The 18,368-nt window shown below is 39.9% G+C and overlaps 2 protein-coding genes across 4 annotated transcripts; both read right to left on the bottom strand.

The window, feature by feature from the left end:
• Nucleotides 1–62: 62 nt before the first annotated feature.
• akirin1 (akirin 1) lies at nucleotides 63–11,924 on the bottom strand. The gene is made up of 5 exons (XM_005925542.1): nucleotides 11,532–11,924; nucleotides 3,525–3,671; nucleotides 1,896–2,024; nucleotides 705–776; nucleotides 63–610 (listed from the first exon to the last, which is right to left on the bottom strand). The coding sequence occupies exons 1-5, from the start codon at nucleotides 11,734–11,736 to the stop codon at nucleotides 600–602; spliced, it is 564 nt and encodes a 187-aa protein (XP_005925604.1). The 5' UTR covers nucleotides 11,737–11,924; the 3' UTR covers nucleotides 63–599.
• A 2,709-nt stretch (nucleotides 11,925–14,633) lies between these two features.
• Nucleotides 14,634–18,040, bottom strand: cnr2 (cannabinoid receptor 2). Of its 3 annotated transcripts, none has more exons than XM_042222348.1 (3): nucleotides 17,901–18,040; nucleotides 16,296–17,134; nucleotides 14,634–16,150 (listed from the first exon to the last, which is right to left on the bottom strand). In XM_042222348.1, exons 2-3 carry the CDS (start codon nucleotides 16,339–16,341, stop codon nucleotides 15,063–15,065), a joined length of 1,134 nt encoding a protein of 377 aa, XP_042078282.1. In that variant the 5' UTR covers nucleotides 16,342–17,134; nucleotides 17,901–18,040; the 3' UTR covers nucleotides 14,634–15,062. The 3 variants fall into 3 exon arrangements, with proteins under 3 accessions (XP_042078282.1, XP_005925600.1, XP_014190079.1); XM_005925538.3 differs by having other exon boundaries at nucleotides 16,296–16,349; XM_014334593.2 differs by lacking the exon at nucleotides 17,901–18,040 and having other exon boundaries at nucleotides 16,296–17,890.
• Nucleotides 18,041–18,368: the final 328 nt, after the last annotated feature.

The following is an 18,368-nucleotide window of genomic DNA, read 5'->3' as shown; positions in this document are numbered from 1 at the left end:
TGGCTTAATGTGCACATTATTAATATAAATATGGAGCTTTAAAGAAACACCCAGACAACATGTTTTAGTCACAGAACTTTTATTTTTTTCAAAAGGGAGAAAAATCCACATTTTGGGTAAGTTTTGTGAGGAGGGAGATTGGGAAAGGGGGGACAGTAAAGTGGGACAAGGTGAGAAGCAGGAGCCAGTAGATACAGCTGCTGGAAGGTTATACAGAACGGTCACAAGCCAATAAGCTTTTTCTACAGCGCTGGCAAGAGATTCAACAAACATCTGCTTTAGTGAGGAAGTCCAGAAAAGCATATTTTAAAAAAAATAATAAAAGAGAAGGGAAAAAAAAAAAAAACCCAACAAAACAAACAAAAGATAGCGGGCTTCATACAGACTTTCTCTCACACTTTTCTAAGTTTGGCCAGCAGCAATAATTTTGAAGTAAGAAACCAACTTCTGGATTAAAAAGTGGATAAATCATGGCACCCAAACAGTTTGAGAAGGGACGAGGGGGCGATGTTAGGGAAATAAAATGTAAATCAACTGGAAGGAGGCAGTAGAAGAGCAGCCATCTTATTAGAGGAAGCCGGGATCACACGGATGTGAGCTCAGGACACATCTGAAATACAAAATAGTTGTTATTTTAAGAGAGGCAGTCCTTTTTAACTGAGAACAGACTTAAAAACAAAGTAAATAAAGAAAACAGTACTCACAACTAGCAGGTCGAGCTCCGTATCTTCGCATTATCTGGTCTTGTGTGAATTTTACAAAAGATTCATATTGTTCTGAAAAGAGAAGAGGATGGAGGTGAGGGTGTGTGCCACATTCTGCAAACATCAAATGGGTGGAGGAACGAGTCTTCATTTTCATTAAGCTAAGTACCTGAAAACTGATTCACAATCACATTTCCAGGTCTTAATAAAAACTGTCCATAATAAAGCATCAGTAGAACTACTAAACCTCACCGACACCGTTTTAATCAGTGTACCTCTGCTACAATCGGCTCCCTGTAGTTATGTGGAGGAGGAATAGTCAACTTTAGAGCAGCGCAGATAAACATTACTTTGAGTTATACTCAATGGAAGGACAAAAATATCAGTAAAGTACAAACGGTTTGGCTCAGACCACAAATAGCTGCTAACAATGACATTGCCACTTTCCTAGAACTGACAGCAAGCCAGTACAAACGTAGCAACCAAGAACCCAGAGTGATGTTAAAGCAGAGTGTTTGCTGACCCCTGCAACACTGTTCTGTGTGGCTTTCGGCCTCGATAAAGCAAAGACCCTGTGTGTTCTCATTAGCACAGGCATTTGTGTTAGTGTGAGGGGCTGCACACTATGTGATAATGCACCTGGGGCCATGTCACAGAGCAATGCAAAAGTAAAGACAAGCTTAACAAGTTTTCGTTTACAGGCAGAAAAGAAGTAACGTACTTTTGTGTGCAACAGTCAACACTGCTTTTAATAAACATAATGTGTGATATGTAGCAGATCATCTCACTTCCTGTATACAACAAGCCCAAGCTGGAATTTGGAAGTTTATAAACCCTCCAAACACTCAGGCCTGAGTCAAAACAGAGCGCGCACTTTTTTTTTTTTTATTAAATTAACCGTTTTAAAGCAGACATAGTCAAATGAATGCAGATTTGCTTTTGTTGCCAAAAGACATTTTATATCCTCTTTATGTCTTTGTTCCCTCCAGCTGTTATAAAATATTTATCTTGGGATTTAATAGCACATTTAAACTCCCAGGAAGCTACACACTGTAAACGCTTCGTCGTGAAAATCTGAGAAACACTAAAGACGAATGCTTGTCACACTGACTGTACATCATCCCCGGAATATAAAGGGCACTGTTCATATTAGAGTTGTTTCAATTTTATTATTAAGGAGGATTTTTTTACCTGCAAGTTTTGTATTAAGGATCTGTTCGTACTCCTCCCGGATCTTCTCCTCGTGGTCTTTGAGCAGGCGCTCACACAGGTAGCTCACCTGCCTCAGCGTAAACGAAGGCTGGTCCTTCCTTGAGGCACCTGAGGAAAAAAGCAAAACAAATCAGATCAGATCAGCTATAAATAAATAAATAAATACGGCAGAATCACATCTATGGTGCAATACCCAGTCATGGGCAGAAACATCCTCTCTAAGCTAATAGCTGCTCAGCTGGCTGCAGAATTACAGCTCTGTGTCCTCTCTCACCTCAGAAAGACCAGGAGGGTCATGCAACACTAATGCTGCCTCTTTCTGAGTCTCCCCAGCGTCTCTGCCAGGCTCAAACTGGAGCCGGCTTTAGCTCGGTGATTCATTACAAAGTGGTCTTTGAGGTCTGCTATGAGCCAAATAGACTAAAATGTTTGTAAGTCACAGTGGAGGATGGCAGAGTGGGGATGAAGGTTAAAACAGTGGCCTCGCAGACAGAAAGAGGCCAGGTTAGTAACAGTGCAGTCATTGTGATCTACGAGGTCATCCTGCATAGAGTCACACAGCACACAGACCCAAAGCCCTGAGGCTTGGATTACACACAGTCACTGGGATTTTATTTTTTTTTTAACTTTATGCACCAAACTGATAATGTAACCACTGCTGAATGGAACAACTTGAAACAATGCCTGTAATTCCATCACATCTGATGCATTGCATCACATAAAATAGCAGTGGGCCAATTTTTTTTTATGGAAGCCACATCAAGCTGCACAAAGCAGACGAGGGGGGGGAAAGTCAACTCTTTTAGTGAATCTGCTCTATGAGCTTCAGATTTAATTCTATTTTATTGTATTTGTATAGTGCAAAGTCACAAGGGTCTTTTTCCTCCTGACCATGTAATAACATGACAGGTCTCTTTAAATTATGTATGTATTTAAATAATCTAATGTTAATCTAAAAAAATTCTTCCAGCTGAAACACATATGTTACAGTCAACAGCACTTGGATAATATGCCCATGATGCATGTATTCTGTGTGCACCCAAACTTTTATCGTATCTAGTGGATAAGAGTGACTCACCAGCAGCAGGTTAGATTTGGGACAGAAGTAAAGTTATGTCAAAGGGTGATGATGATGGCGATCAACAATGGTCAACGTGGCGCTGATAGAAACTGTCTAAACTGGCAAGCTATCTTATTTCACCAATGATAAAGTATATTATTGACAATGATATTAATTAAGTCCATCTTCCCCTCTATAAAACATCCACATATAACAAACACTTGCAACACTGATGTATCTTGGCATGCATGGCTACATGTAAAGAAGCTCATGCCCTGACTCCTGTATGCTTTCAAGTTAGCGTGTTTCTATGCAACAACAGGAGCACGGAGCAAGTCACCCAGCCCCACGCAGAAGTCAACATCTCTCATCAACACTTGGAAACAGTTTATCTGCCTTTCTTGAAATTGTGCAGTGAGTGTGTTGTGCAGCTGTGTGTTTTATTTATTTATTTATTTATTTATTTGTCTTTATGCTTACCAGAAAGGGGGGAAAAAAAAGGGAAAAAAAATCATGGTGCAGAAAACCAAGTTTATTACGTCTCCTACCTGGTGGGGAGCTGGGAGCATTGAGAGTGGAGCTGGGGCTGGGGGCATCACTGGAGCTACAGGCCTCAGTCTGGTTGAAGGCCCCTTCCAGTTGCCGCCGCCTCTGGATCCTGCTGTACTCCTGACGGAGGTTCTGGAAGATTTGCTCTGCGGGGGGCAAACAGGAAACAAGAAAAACAGGATTTAAAAAAAAAACAAACAAAAAAAAACTACACTTACTCACACATGCTCCCAACACTGAGACATTTGGTCGTAGAAATGATGGTCAGTGTAAATTATCTAGAAGTATTTGATGCAAACTTTAAATGTCCACATTTAAATAGCAGAATAAGCCAACTTTTGTTTTTCGCACATAGATTTGTTCCAGGAAAAAACCCTGCTTATTTTCATTAATCTGTTCTGTTGTTAAATTCAAGATCAACCACAAAGCAAAGTTAATATAATCCAGCAAAAAAACACCAAAGAAAAAACAAAAAAACCAGGAGAAAAAAAACAAAAACACTTTCCATGTGTTCTCTGTTAGCCAATATAGGCTAAAATATTGACAGAAGGAACAGATGTGCACTAGATTGACATTAATAACATGACTAACACAGCTGTAACACATACACAGCCAAACAAGGTCTTTTTTGGTTTTTAAATCTTATGACTATCATTTTCACTTCTCTTTCATACAGTTTCCATAATAGCAGTGTGTGAAGCCAAGTCACAACTAGTGCAAATGCTCAGACCTAAACAGCAACAGAAATCACTTCTTTACCAAGGTACCCAACCATTGTCCTTCTATAGTCTGTTTAGCAGTTTTTGTGAAAATGCAGTACAAAGTGATTTGTATTGTTGTACAAGCTGCATGAGTCATGCATTTTTAGCCTAAGAGAAACATAAGTACAGTAACAGGCCAGCTATATACTGTGCATCTATAAGTCAGTCTTATCAAAAAATATTACTTGGCACCAGTATATTAATGCAAGTAAGAAAAATGTGCTGCTTTTTAAGGTTTACCATCTGACACTTTCAGGTTGTTAGTTGGACAAAATAATCCCAAACACAATACCTCAAGTTCACCTTGACATGAAAGGTAAAAAAGTGTCACACTCTACTAATTCATGGATGTCCATCTCTTCCTTAAGTTGTGTCACAACAAGTAAATTTTGTTCCTGTACAGTATCTAAGAACTTATCGACTAGCACCTTTCCTCAGAATGAAGTCTATGTTAATCTGCTGTCCAGTGTTAAAAACAGCTAATATCATGGCCTGCATGCTCACATAACATGTGGCGGGGTGGGGTGAGACCTACACAGGGGCCTGAAACTGAGCTGATAACAGAATATAGAGAGAGTAAAGTTTTCTGTAAGTCGAATAAGATAAAGTCTCGACACACTCTGCATCTCTATATGAGGAAAAGTGCCTTGTTTATTTTGGCTGGGGATAGAGTAAGAAGCCATTCTTTCACTTCAACCCACTCATCAATATGCTTGTTTAGACCTGAGGAGACCCAGAGGATTTACTGCGTTCTATACGGTTGTGCGGTGAACTGTTGTCCTCCGAGATGCATCCTCCTGTTGGATGTAGTCGCGCCTCTAAACCCTCTGAGCATAAACACCATCAGACCAATCTAGAAGGCACTTTTTTTGTTTAGTGACTAATAAAACATCGTCACTGCAAACAGAACAATGTCATCTTACAGGCAACAGAGGCTCTGCAGCTTCGTATCAGCTGTATGAAGAGAAAAGGGATGTGGGACAATGTTTAAGCAGATCACTGTTTTGATGCCATTTAAAAACCACTGAAGTTGAGGAAGTTTGACAACAAACTGCAGAAACGGCAAAATGCTGAAGCTGTCCTGAAGACAAATCAAACATCAAGTTATATTAGTTGCTGAAAAATAAAGTGTGAAATGAACTAAACATTCAACAACCTGGCAGGGTTTTATGGAGGCCCAAAAGTAAAGGATGTGCTGAAAGGAAAAAAACAGAATTAATAATTTTTAATCATGGCAAACTTAATTCTTGGAAGCCAAAAGAATAGCTGAAATTATTTTTTTAGCCTTTACTATGAGTTCTACCAAGTGCCACTTGGTACATCTACAGATCTCCACGAACCAGTTTACTAGGGGAAACCCTCCACTTGTAAAGGGAACTCAAACTGACATTTGATCAAACAAAGCCTGCATGAATATGTGTGAGAAGAGAAGGCCAGACGCTTAAAGTCAAATGTGTTGAAGAGTTCAAATGGACTGGTTCTTATATAGCACTTTTCTAGTCTACTTCAGCACTCAAAGCTCTTTATACAACACAACTCATTCACCTATTCATACAGACAGTCATATGAGTGCTACTTTTTATATCTAAGTACTTTCTAACATTCACATTGACTGAACATATATGAAGACTGAACTTGGGGTTTAGTACCTTGCCCAAGGATACTCTGGCAAGCAGACTGAAACAGCCAGGGATTGAACCACCAACCTTCCAATTAGCCGATGATCCACTCAACCACAGTCACTCCAAAAACCTTAGCCATTTAATATCATCAATTAAGAGTATCAGTGAGAACACAATCCTCTGAGTGCATGCTTTGTATGCATACAGTATCCACTGATCACTGGTCTTTTCATCTAAATGACAAGTGAAACCCCTCTCCTGCTGTATGTCACTTAAAGCTTTGCCAACTGCCAGTGCCTCAACAGGGTTGCTTGGCAACAATGACCCTGCCACAACTAGACCAAGCAATCAATCACAGAGACTTCCGGAAGCCAGAGCAACACTGTAGAGAAGCTGAAGGGCTAAGCAGTGAATATGCAGAAGATCGGCTAGACATGGACATGGTGGAGAGAAAACAAAGCTGACTCACTTCATTTTACCCTCCACCCGTAAAGGGCGGTAGGGGAGGTAGGTTTCAAATATCTCGAATGTTGGGAAGTAGGTTGTGATGTAAGATTATACTCTCCACGTCCACGAGTTCACCAGCATCTGCTCAGGTCAGAACCACGTAAATATTATCGCACAGTAAGCGCGAGGGTCTGTGCAGATGTCTGTATGCCTGTTTGTTTTTTGTGACTCCACTGACATCCATGTGCCCCAGGTGGTGGACTTCAAAGAAGTCTAACAAGAATGACTACTCGGTCATCAGGTCTCCAGGTAACCATGTCCATAAGAGAGTATTACCAAGGATTTACTGGTAGGGAGGTTTCTGATGACTAATTAACTAGTCATTTAACATAGAGATCAGACTTTCTAACATCAGACTACTCAACTAATATAAAACAACACCCAAAGCATTCAAAATACTAATTAGTAAAGTTAAAAAACAAAAGCAGTATTTTGTATGTATTTTTTGAAGCTATCCAAAACCTTTATTTTTCTTGTTAATCATGTTTTAAAAGTTGCTGCACTTTGTGTCACATATAATGTAGAAAACACAATGTGAGATTGGTTGGCAGAGTTTAGCTAAGTAGAAACTAGTTACATGCAATACACTCTCATTGCTTCCATCTCGCTCATCATGCCAATAGTTGGCTAGTGCTCTGCCAGTAAAAACAAATGCATTTCCTTGTGTTTGTAGCTCTGAAAACACTAGTATGGAGTTGGCCCCTTCTCCCTGCGATTCAGAAAACATAGGTGCTGTTCAAAATTTAGTAGCTCCAAGTCCAACATCAACAGCATGGCTGCATAGTGACGGCAGACACGCCAATTCACAGTATGCAAACAACAACAACCCCAACTACAGCGGGTACTCAGTGCAGTACTACAAATCAGGCTTTTGGATATTCCCAGAACTTTGATATTTTCTTTACTTCAGACTTTGTGAAAAGTCTTAACTACATATAACTACAGCATGTTAAAATGAAAACAATACACTACCAAGATAATGATGTGTTTTTTTTATTGTCTATACAATGCATAAAAATAACCTATAATACATTAAAACAAGTAAAGAAGAACAAAAAAAAAAAGGCAAAAATTCTCTATTCTCTCTTAATATTTAATATTTGCTCTTATAGTCTGCACTACAAGTTGTTTTGATATAGTGACTCTGGTAAGTGAAAATGGTGTGGGGATCTGTTTAAAGCGCCTACATGTTTTGGTAGCAGTGTATCAATGTAATTGAATAAAATCACCATATTGGTACTTTTTCCTACCAATACTAGCCCTTTTATGTCTATGCATTTAGGTCAGTACAGACACTCTGATAAATAGGCTTCATTTAACACCAGTACAGAGTTTACTCCTGCACAGAAACACAATGGCGCCTTAACTACATTCAGACTGTGTTTTGGTGCATAGTCATACCCGAAGACCCATTCTGAGCCAGGAAAGACCCTGATATATTATCTAATAGTATGCTAAATGTTCTTTTTTACGGTTATCACTTGAACTATGACCTGGGAAGCTTTCTGCCCAACCTATAAATTAACAGTGCCACACAGTTTATCCTTTTAAGTAACGCCTCTCAAGAAAACACTCCGCTCATTTGTCATCTTCGGGAATTTCACAGAAGTACAAGCCCAGACTGGCAGAGGAGAAGAGGTGTCCTATCTACAGTATGAAATGAAATTGCTTAAAGATCCACTGGCAACGTCCAATCCTGTTTTCTTGCCTTCTCGTCTGCACACGAGAGAACCTGACTAGCTGGAAAACATGTGCGGGTAGAGTTGGGTGGGAGGGATGACAGTTGACCTTTCGTTAAATACAAAGCTGCTTTCGCTTAGCACACCACATCAGAAAGGCAGCCTTGCAGAGCTGCTCCCATGGGAGGCCTCTTTCAGGGAAGATGAGCTTAGTATCAGGTATCTGGACTTTGTGTCTCTAAAGCAGGAAAATCTTCATTACTCCAAGCTCCTGAACTCTAATTCTTTTACAACACAGCCACGCTGTAATTACAAAACAAAATAAACAAATCAGCAGAAGAAGAAGAAAAAGACTGTTTTTAACTGCCCCGTCTTCCCTCAAAACGAAAAACACTCCTGAATCAATATGATTCTTTGGCTAGTTTCTGCTAATATTTACAGAGATCAAACACATTTCACAGCAAGCCAACCACCATAAACACCTGTATCTGTGAGGAACAGGGCAGCTTCGCCTCATCTCTGACAAATATCATGCACTGCCCCCAGCCTCATCATACAATAATGTGTACAATGAAGCACATTTTTTCCTTACAGTCCAGACAACAGCAACAACAGAGACCCCTTTGTCAGAGATTGCATCCTAACCAAACCTCAATGAGGTTTAGATCAACATTTTACATACAATCTCAGTATAAACTAATGTAACCCACACAAACTACTGATGTAGGGCATTAAAAAAAAAAAAACAACCCAAAAAAATTGTTTTCTTTGCTCGAACTGACCATGAGGAAGTGTTACTGAAAGTAAATTCATGGTACCTCATTTATGTCCCTTTGCATGAGTCCCCCAAAGTGTTAACATTTTGTTGCGTTTTTATGAGAAACAGGGAGCATGAAAGCTAGCTGAAACTCCATCTTGAATCTTTTCAACAGAAGCTCAAATGTGTGCATTTAACCTTACTGCACAATGAGATTAGTTCTTATTTGATCATTTTTAAACTTGTCCTACCTTTCCACACAAGTTAATTGAATCCCAAGTTGCTGTGCAGCATGAATTTATGTTCCATAGCACACGCAACAAGATGATCAGCCCATTCACACTTTGAATTTAGCAATTTGTGACAGATGACAGCAGTTCATTGAAGAAGAATTATAGAAAACACCTTGCATTATTGCTGCACTAATAAACGCTGCTGCCTGCAAGCAGTAAAATGTTCAGTAGATTTTTGCTATACATATAATTATCACAAATTATCACCCAGATGGTTTTCTATAGCTGTGTCCAAAATCAAGGACTGCATCCTCCTGAGGACGCATTTGTAGACCCGATTAGGCTGTCCAAATTTGTAGACTCCTCCGAATGCAGCCGACAAATGAGTCGTCCTTTTCCCCGAATTTGAAGGATGGGTTGGGTGTGTCCTTCGTGGCCCACCATATCCCAGAAATCATAGCACGGCCCAGCCAAACTCCAGTTTCCGGCAATGGCGGCCGCTACTAAGTTTTAAAATTACTCTTATTAATCTTTCTGGGTCACAAAATAAACTTAACATATTTTCAGTATTTCAGTATTATTTTCAGTATTATTATTTCAGTATATTACAGTATCTACCCAAGAGGAACTGATAGCAAATGGAGGAAAAGTACCCAAAGGCAGACACAAGAAGAAGTTCTATATTAAGCTTTAGCTCTTATCAGTCATACATATTAAGCCAATCAGGAAGCAAATGTAGGTATTTGCTCACTTGTTTCCAAAACTTTCTATTAGGTCAGACTGAGACATAATCCTAAGGTGTTTAAATTAAAACTGAAAGCTAAATTCCAAAGAGTTGTGTTCAAACAATACTAGACAAACGTGCAGCCCAGCAGGCATACTGTGCAAACTGGGAGTCGCGTTGGTTTAATGTTCTGATGAATACAACCCTGACTAATAGCATATTTCTTTTTTCGAATATCACTCTGTTTTAACATCATCCATGTTGCTGTTCCAAGGAGGAAAAGAAAATGAAAACAGACATGCACACCCACTCAGTAGTTAGGTCAAGTAACACAATCCCAGCAAGAAACAGCAATAATAGCTATAATGATCAAGTCAAATCGTGTTCCAGCTGCTTAATAACTCAAGTAAAAATAATAATTAAGCCTTTTTTTATTAAAACTACTTCATGGAGGAGACAACTGGGCCAACAACAGTGACCTGGTGAATTAGATTTTCTCAGTTCTGGTAATTTTACTTTGTGTTTTATAGCTAAAACCTCTCTAATGAGTTCCAAACTGTTCAATAAGGAGTAAAAGCCTTGAATTTCTACATATCAGGAGCAGTTTTTGGGGTTCAGTATTTGCCAAATGATAGGCAAAAAAGAACACTTTATCTGCCTCCTGAGTCACATTTGTGTTTAAATCCCAAAAATCTAGGGGTTTATAATTGTGTGGTTTTCTGCAAGTTAGAGAGCTAAATTAATCTTGCAATCTTTTTTTTTTTGCAGAATTAACCGATTGATTAGGCCTCATGCTGCCATCCTGCCAAATATCACTGACTGGCACATACATTAAGGCTACTTGATGCAGTGGATATAACACAAGCAATTAGTCTGGGCCTATTTGTGCACCCCACACACCCATCCAAGACTCACAGTGGATGGAGCTGCATTTTCAAATCAATGGGAGAGTGAAGTACAGGCATAAAGGAAATGAACAATGCCTTCCTCCATGCCTGAGGAGGAAAAGAAATGGTTGTGGTGCATAATGGTAACCCCCACCTCAATACAACACAATTGTGGCACTCTGGCATTGAAACTAAGGAACATTACCCAGGCACCTCCTAATTAATAGTCTGCAATGATGTGGTTGCTGCTGTGATGCCATTTGTCTGCAGGAGAGCCAACGAGCAGGGGTTAAAGAAGAAAGATCTGTTGAGTCCTTTCAGTCCAGTTTTAGTTAAACGAATTAAAGTTTAATGAAATATATTAAATAATTGAACGTGGTAACACGGCTGAAGATTGTCTGAGCAAAGCTTGTAAAAGGGCGTCATGTTTATTCAACTTCCCCTATCGCCATAGACTGTTTGAATTAGCCAAGCGAACAACTCTGGATCTAATTTTTTTTTTTTCACGGACAAAACAAATTTAGCCAATGTAAGCCAGCTCAGCAAAGAATAGGACGAAAACGGAGAGCTGCAGTGACGCCACAAGCCCCATTCTTACACAGTCGCTTCTACTTTTCGGTGCCTATACTGATTCATTATGATTGGTAACGAGATCTGTTCTGGTAAATCAGCGACGACATTCCCTTTTCCTGACGTTAGCTAAGGTAAGCTAACATTTAGCCTCCAACCCCCATTCAAGTAGCTAGCTATCCATTCCACTCCACCCAAACCCCCCTCCCCCATGACACCCACCCTGAAAGGGAGAAAAAGCCGTCAAATTTGGTCTAAATCCATACCTGGAGTGAGCCTGTGTTCGCCGCCAGTAGCCGGAGGAGACATCGAATGCGCCGGGCTGTCGACCGCGGGACGGAGGCTGCATCTTTGAGGGGACGGAGTGCTAGAAGTCCCCGGTAGTGGATTGCACCTTCTCCGCTTGGGAGACTGGGGACTGAGGAGGGCCTCAAACTCCATCGACCGCTTTAACGTAGCTCCACAAGCCATTATAGCTAAACAAAACGGAAAATAATAAGCAGGAAGAAAAACGACCCGCAAACGCTGGGCTTTAAACGCTCGTGCGTGTGTACGTTTAACGTTCCTCGGTTTTCTTCTTCGCCTTTCTTCCGCTTCACAACAACGGATTTTCTTCTCTCAGTAGTAAAGCAACTGCCGACCCTGCCTGCTGAATTTTTAAAACGTCACAAAGCCAGAGCCTACCATTACCGGAAATAGGGGGGTCTTCAAATATTTACAACGAATCTTTCTGTGTTTTTTCGCAGATTTGAAATGTAATTCTTATCCAGAATTGCTTTTGTAATGTCTTGATTAATTCTAACTAGATTAATTTGTCGTTTTCACTTTTTTAATACGGCGCTTCTAGGCTGCGTTTTCCGGCTGTCTTACCCTGTTGTTGATGTTGATGCCGTTCCCTTGAACTTAAATTCAAGGTTCACGAGACGTCTCGCCGTAGAGTTCAGGTAAATTAGGTATTTTAAAAACGGACCCCAAATTTTTTACCGACATATGGAAAAATTTTAGATTTAATATTTAGGTTAGGTTTAAATAGGTTTAATAATTAGGTTAAGTAACAGTTTAGATCATAAATTCTCTACAACTGAGCTTTATTGTCACACACACAGTATCTATCTATAAATTTAATCTGCTATGTCTTGCATTCAAACATTTGCGCATAGAGATAGTTTGCTATCTGATCTCTTAAAACACATCAGTGACCAAGCACAGACTCGGCAATAAGTAACCTGTCCATGATTGCATTAGTAACTTTGGCAAGACTGAAAGAAAAGGTTTACAAGATAATACTGAGGCCTGCTATGATATGTGGTTTGGAGATGATGGCACTAACAAAAAGACTGGAGGCCGAGCAGAGTTATGGTAAATGGCCTGTATTTATATAGCGCTTTACTAGTCCCTAAGGACCCCAAAGCGCTTTACATATCCAGTCATCCACCCATTCACACACACATTCACACAATGGTGATGGCAAGCTACATTGTAGCCACAGCCACCCTGGGGCGCACTGACAGAGGCGAGGCTGCCGGACAAAGGCGCCACCGGGCCCTCTGACCACCACCAGTAGGCTACGGGTGAAGTGTCTTGCCCAAGGACACAATGACCGAGACTGTCCAAGCCGGGGCTCGAACCGGCAACCTTCCGATTACAAGGTGAACTCTCAACTCTTGAGCCACAATCGCCCAGTTGAAGATACTAAGACTTTCAGTATTGGAAATAAGTTTAACAGAGGTATAACATTAGAGAGGCCAGGCTAAGATGGCTTGGATATGTGCAGAGAAGAGATACCGAATATGTATTGGAAAAGGCTGTTGAACATGGAGACAAAAAGAGGAAGACCACAGAGAAAGTTCTTGGATGTGGTAAAGGGTGAGATGGAGGCAGATGATGATGACGTAAATCTTTAAAAATGTATTAATTTCCTCCACTGTTGTATTCTTCATTTGTTTATTGTCAAGTTTCCAATCATTGTATTGCATTTTCCTCAACAATATAAGAATTTTATAAATACCACCTGATTGTATAACACTTTCCACCAAATCTTTATAAAATAGCTTTATTTGTTTATATATTGCAAGGCTATAACTTTAGACTAGTTTAAAATGAGTGTATACATATGATCATCCTTTACATTTAATTTTTGCTAATGATTAAAATTTTAATTTGATTAAATCGATGGCTCCCAACAGTTCCAGTTTTGCTTGGAGTGACAATAAAGCTCATCTTATATTATGTAAAAAGAAAATGACCAAGAAATAACCATTTTGTTTTTGCATTCTTTTTTGCAGTTCTCATTTTGTCTTTCCTTTACAGCTGTGTGTTTTCATGCTTCTCTACAACTCACTCCCTTAGAGGTGGGGGTAGGTTTACTTCAGCTTGAGGTAACATCAAAGGAAGGCAGACTTTGATTACCAAGAATTGTAAAACCGATTCAGCTCTTTATAAACGCTTTGGTTTCAGTTAGGCGAAGAATAACAGGCAATTTTTTTTCTCAGCGTTTCAGAAGTCAGATTATGACACGAAATAATCAATCCTAATACTTCCTGAAGTAACCGAGATTATAATTTTTACAGTAATTGTGTAGCCCTACTTTTTGCTGCTGTAGTGAGAAAAATTAAGCCACATACTCGTTCCGTTCACCACCTGCTGCTATTTCTTCTCCAATGCAGTCATGTGCTTTACTGCTAGCTAATTTCACAGATTGTCTTCTGTGGTAGAGAGCGTCCCTTTAGTCATCCTAAAGACAGATACAGAGATGGGCCCACTTTATCAGATTAAAGAAATGTACTTGTGTAATTTGCTTTAAAAAAGATACAAAGAGTCGAGACCAAGTGTTATTTTTAATAAGTTCACACAATGGATGAAATAGGTGTTCTAAAGTCTAAATCAACAAGCATCAGCTCTGATTATCTACCTCTGTTACGCTGTGTGTCACTGTGAGTGTAACTGCATATCAGTGTGCGCTCTACTGCAGCTGCCAGCTTTTACTATCGCAAAGACTGTTCTAGTGTCTGTGCTCGTTCTCTTCCTAACATCTGCTCCATTCACCTCTACACACTGCTTGGATTTGTGCAGTGAGCATTGTGTGAAATTCTGTGGGGTCCTGGCATTCATGTGCAGATTGGCGACCCACTGCTTCCTCTGTTCCTGCGTGCTCTGGGTCATACACTGAAAAATAAAGAATCATGCTAGCAACAAATGGCAAACCCAAAAGTCAGGAGTTCAGTTCACGGAACCAGGATTTCATGGAATGCTAAAGTAGTGAGAGGGGAAACATGGAGGTCAAAGGTAAATGACCTTTATATGTGCTTAAATATTAGTAACACATAGTAGCATACATTTGTACAAAACAATTTACTTAGTCTGATTGAGTGCAGAGGTATTTATTTCCATTTAAATCTTTTGGGTGCAGTTATTGCAAAATGCTGAAAAAAGCTCCGTGTGTCCTCTGTGTAACTATCATTTTCTATTTTAAGCATATTAACTGGTAATAACATTACGGATTAATGGTCAACAACATACTTTATAATCTCTTATAATTAAAGTAATGTGTAATGGTCACATTGTAATTCCCAAGGTTTGTGTTTTGTTTTGACATACTGTCATCATGTTTTGTTTACTTATTTACAAGCTTATTTGCAATTACAATTTAAAAAAAAAGCAGTAAGTGACATTTCCTTGTATAGACAGATTTTATCCTGATCGACAGTGATGGTGTTGATCACTAGCTAACAGCTGTCGTGAAAACAAGTGTTTCACGAACTGTATTGCTTCTCTTTTATTTTAACGTTCAGCTTCCTTCACTTTCTCATGGTCAGCTGGTGACTGTAGACCATTTCTGAAATGGAGTCAGGTCTGGTGGTTCTGGCCTTGGGCATCTCATCGTCAGATAAAGCAGTACAGTTGTCTTCTGCAGAGGGTAGTCCATGGCTTGAGTCTTCTGTGAGTTTTTTACACCTTCCCTTGCAACACAGCTTTTGCAGCATCCGCAAAAGAGCAATTCTTAGTTCTCGAAAGCGCAGGGCATACAGCAGTGGGTTGACTGAAGAGTTGACCAGACAGAGGGTGCTGCAGAAAGCAAAGGCCCGCTGTTGGTCTCGGGTCAGGACCACTGAGACATCTACTAGCATGAAAGAAAGCACAGGAACCCAACAGCCCACCAGTATGAGCAGAATCAGGCCAAAGGTGCGAGCCAACCGGATATCCATCCTCATGCGAGATTGAGCTTTTCCTGCTGCTCCCTGGAAGCTGGTCATTGAGCACTCATGGCGGTGGGCCTTCCACAGGATGAGAGCATAAGCCCCCAAAATCAGAACCAGAATCACAAGGACGAAGCTGGTCCAGAAGGCTTGATAGTGCTTATTGATGTATGGAAACAAGTTTGAGCAAGGTGGAGTAAGGCCTGTGGAACACCTCCAGCCCATTAGAGGTAAGAAGGAGAGGAAGATGATTGTACTCCAGAGAATCAGAAGGCTCAGCAGGGCTCTGCGCCGTGTCAGCAACACCTTGTAAGTCGAGGAGTGGTAGATGCAGATGTAGCGGTCCAGAGCAGTCAGCAGTAAACTTCCCACTGAACCAGAGAAGGCCATGGTGACACCACCTAGCTTGAAGAGGTAGGCGCCTGGGCCATCTTTGAGATGAAAGAGGTGAAAGTGTAAGAAACTTATGGTGAAGAAACAACTGGCAAAGACATCAGCCAGAGCAAGGCTGCCAATAAACAGATAGGATGGCCGCTTTCGCAAGGTGGCTGTGCTAGCAATCACCCCAAGCACAAGAACATTTTCCAGTAGTGTGACAGGGCCTGCCAGGAAACAGATGGTGCCGATGGCTTTCCGCTCTTCGTCACTCAGGACCATGTAGCACGTCAGATTCACACAGGACTTGTTAACTAGGAGAAAAACACAATCAGTACTGTGACAAGTCTTAGCTGACCAGTCAACTGTACATACAGATGTCCTGTTTTTTTTATATAACACAGAACTGAATTTTACCATTAATGGAAAGCTGCATAGCTATTGTTGATGAGATATTACCTGTGTGTCCATGTTCTACAGAAGTAGCTTTCTCCCCGTCCGTCATTCCAGCTACTATAATTAGGAAATGAAGTACAAAAAAAGCTGTAACAAATGTTACAAGTTATTTATGAAGCACAGATGTCTCTACAGAATCTGATCTTTCATTCACATCTTTATGTGTTAAGATTCCGTCACTTTGACGTATGTCACATTAGGTTGGACGGGACAGGTAACTTCCCGTGGTGAAACAAACAAACCAGAAAACGGGATTACTTTTTTATCTTGTTGTCAACATTGAAGCTGGAGCTTAAAGGGAACATAAACGTCTCTGAGTCAAGACAGAAAGTCATTTAGAGGCCAAAACAAACACACGATCATCACAGTTTCAGCTGATGATGTTACGGGAGAGATAGTCGCCTGGTAGAACATGGTTTCAAGCAAGCCATAAAACACTTTGATTTTTACTGAAGGCTGAATTGAGTTTAAAAATACACAGAGATCTATCCTTGTGCCTGTTATGTTAAAAAATAAGCCAATTTTTTATCATGATATGTTCAGTGTTATAGTGAAATTTCAGCTACTATATCTCTAAAACATTTAGCTTTCCCATTCATGTCAGGAACATATGCACATCACATAAATGTTTATCCCCTAGGGTGGATACTCTGCATTATAAAATTATGTAGTTTTTGTTAGCTGGTTTTTTTTGAAATATTTCCAGACTGCTGTTGCGCCGTCACTGTACAGGAGCTCCATGTTGGTGCCCTCTTGTGGAATCAGAGGAGACTGTATTTAGTCGTTTTATCAGCGGGTGAAGGTCACAGTTGAATTAAATGATCTCCAGTGAAGTGCGTCGCCTGTATGCAATCAATAGATTAAAGGGTTTGTGGAAAGCTGAGGCAAAAACATTACATTGAAGTAAATTATGCTGTTATAAATGAAAAGAACTGCCTTTAAATGTTTGCACAAAGTGGCTTAAGATTGAGGATTTCTTTGTTCTTTTTTTTTTTTTTTTGGCGGGGAACAGCATGACTGATGAAATACAGAGGGTTTAATCAAAATATTCCTGAAGCAATATATTTCTAGAGCAGCTGATAAACACTCAGAAATTATATAAATAAGATTAGGTGTGGCATTGTTCCAATTATACCACGCTATACTGTTTCCACTGTATCTGTGACACGGCCATGTGAAGACTATAAAAATTGCATATGTATGAGGCCAAAGGAAGCACGTATTGAGAAAGATCCTTATTGAGAGACATTTTATGAACATTGTGGTGACATGTGCAGCGTCGTGTGGCAATAACCCCTTGAGTCACTTTTGCGCCTTGACACATTGTTACAAAAGATCATGAACCCTTTGGGCAGAATTGGAATAAAAAAAAGAATAAAACTACTATTTGAAGTCACTCTTCTTTTATGCATTGCAGGAAACAGAGACTTTATTAAAATAAGTCAGAAACAGCAGGTCAACTCTCTACACATTAGATTAGAAATGTTGCAGAAAGCATATTTTTTTCTAACAATTTCACACTTGCAAAATGCCACTTAAACCAAATTGCTAAATCTCATATGTAAGAGAAAAATTTTAACTGTGTTAAATAAAGTTATAAGAGCTCACCTTCTCTTCTTTCTTGGCAAACTACTGAAATATCTGATTTCCTGCCTCTTAGCCGCAGAGCTGAAGCTGCATGACACGCAAACCAGCAGACGTGAGTACTGGTGTGCATGTGAAGGGAGAAGACAAGGAGGGTATAGCTGTGATGACATGAGGGGGCGGGAGCTGCTTAGACGACATCTGAGATAAAACAAAAACCAAGCCCACTTTTTGATCAATTATCCACTCTCTGTCACAAATTCCAATTTTCTTCTGTTTGTTTTTTTCCATAATATTTTCTTAAACAGAAATAGAGATTACCAGTAGATCATTCACAGATCAACCCTTTTGAATTTTGAAGTCTCTCATATATTTCAAGTATGCTTCATGAGGTTGGACTGTGGCGAAAAGCCAATAAGATTATTGAGTGTCAGATATCAAATGTTAAGTATAAAAAGCATGATCATAAAAAAAGAGGAAGTGGGCCATAAT

Source organism: Haplochromis burtoni, unplaced genomic scaffold, assembly GCF_018398535.1.
Source record: "Haplochromis burtoni strain Fernald_Lab_line unplaced genomic scaffold, NCSU_Asbu1 Contig_84, whole genome shotgun sequence".
NCBI lineage: Eukaryota > Metazoa > Chordata > Actinopteri > Cichliformes > Cichlidae > Haplochromis > Haplochromis burtoni.
The sequence above is the reverse complement of the archived record's forward strand: the minus strand, read 5'-3'. Positions and strand labels throughout refer to the sequence as shown.

Coding starts and splice junctions, on each gene's coding strand:
- akirin1 (XM_005925542.1), bottom strand. CDS start 11,736: ATGGCTTGTGGAGCTACGTTAAAGCGGTCGATGGAGTTTGAGGCCCTC. Junction 3,672..11,531: donor CGAACACAGGCTCACTCCAG/GTATGGATTTAG, acceptor TGCCCCCCGCAG/AGCAAATCTTCCAGAACCTC. Junction 2,025..3,524: donor TGCTCCCAGCTCCCCACCAG/GTAGGAGACGTA, acceptor TTTTTTCCTCAG/GTGCCTCAAGGAAGGACCAG.
- cnr2 (XM_005925538.3), bottom strand. CDS start 18,009: ATGCACACCAGTACTCACGTCTGCTGGTTTGCGTGTCATGCAGCTTCA. Junction 16,350..17,900: donor TTGCCAAGAAAGAAGAGAAG/GTGAGCTCTTAT, acceptor TCCTAATTATAG/TAGCTGGAATGACGGACGGG. Junction 16,151..16,295: donor TGTAGAACATGGACACACAG/GTAATATCTCAT, acceptor TTTTTCTCCTAG/TTAACAAGTCCTGTGTGAAT.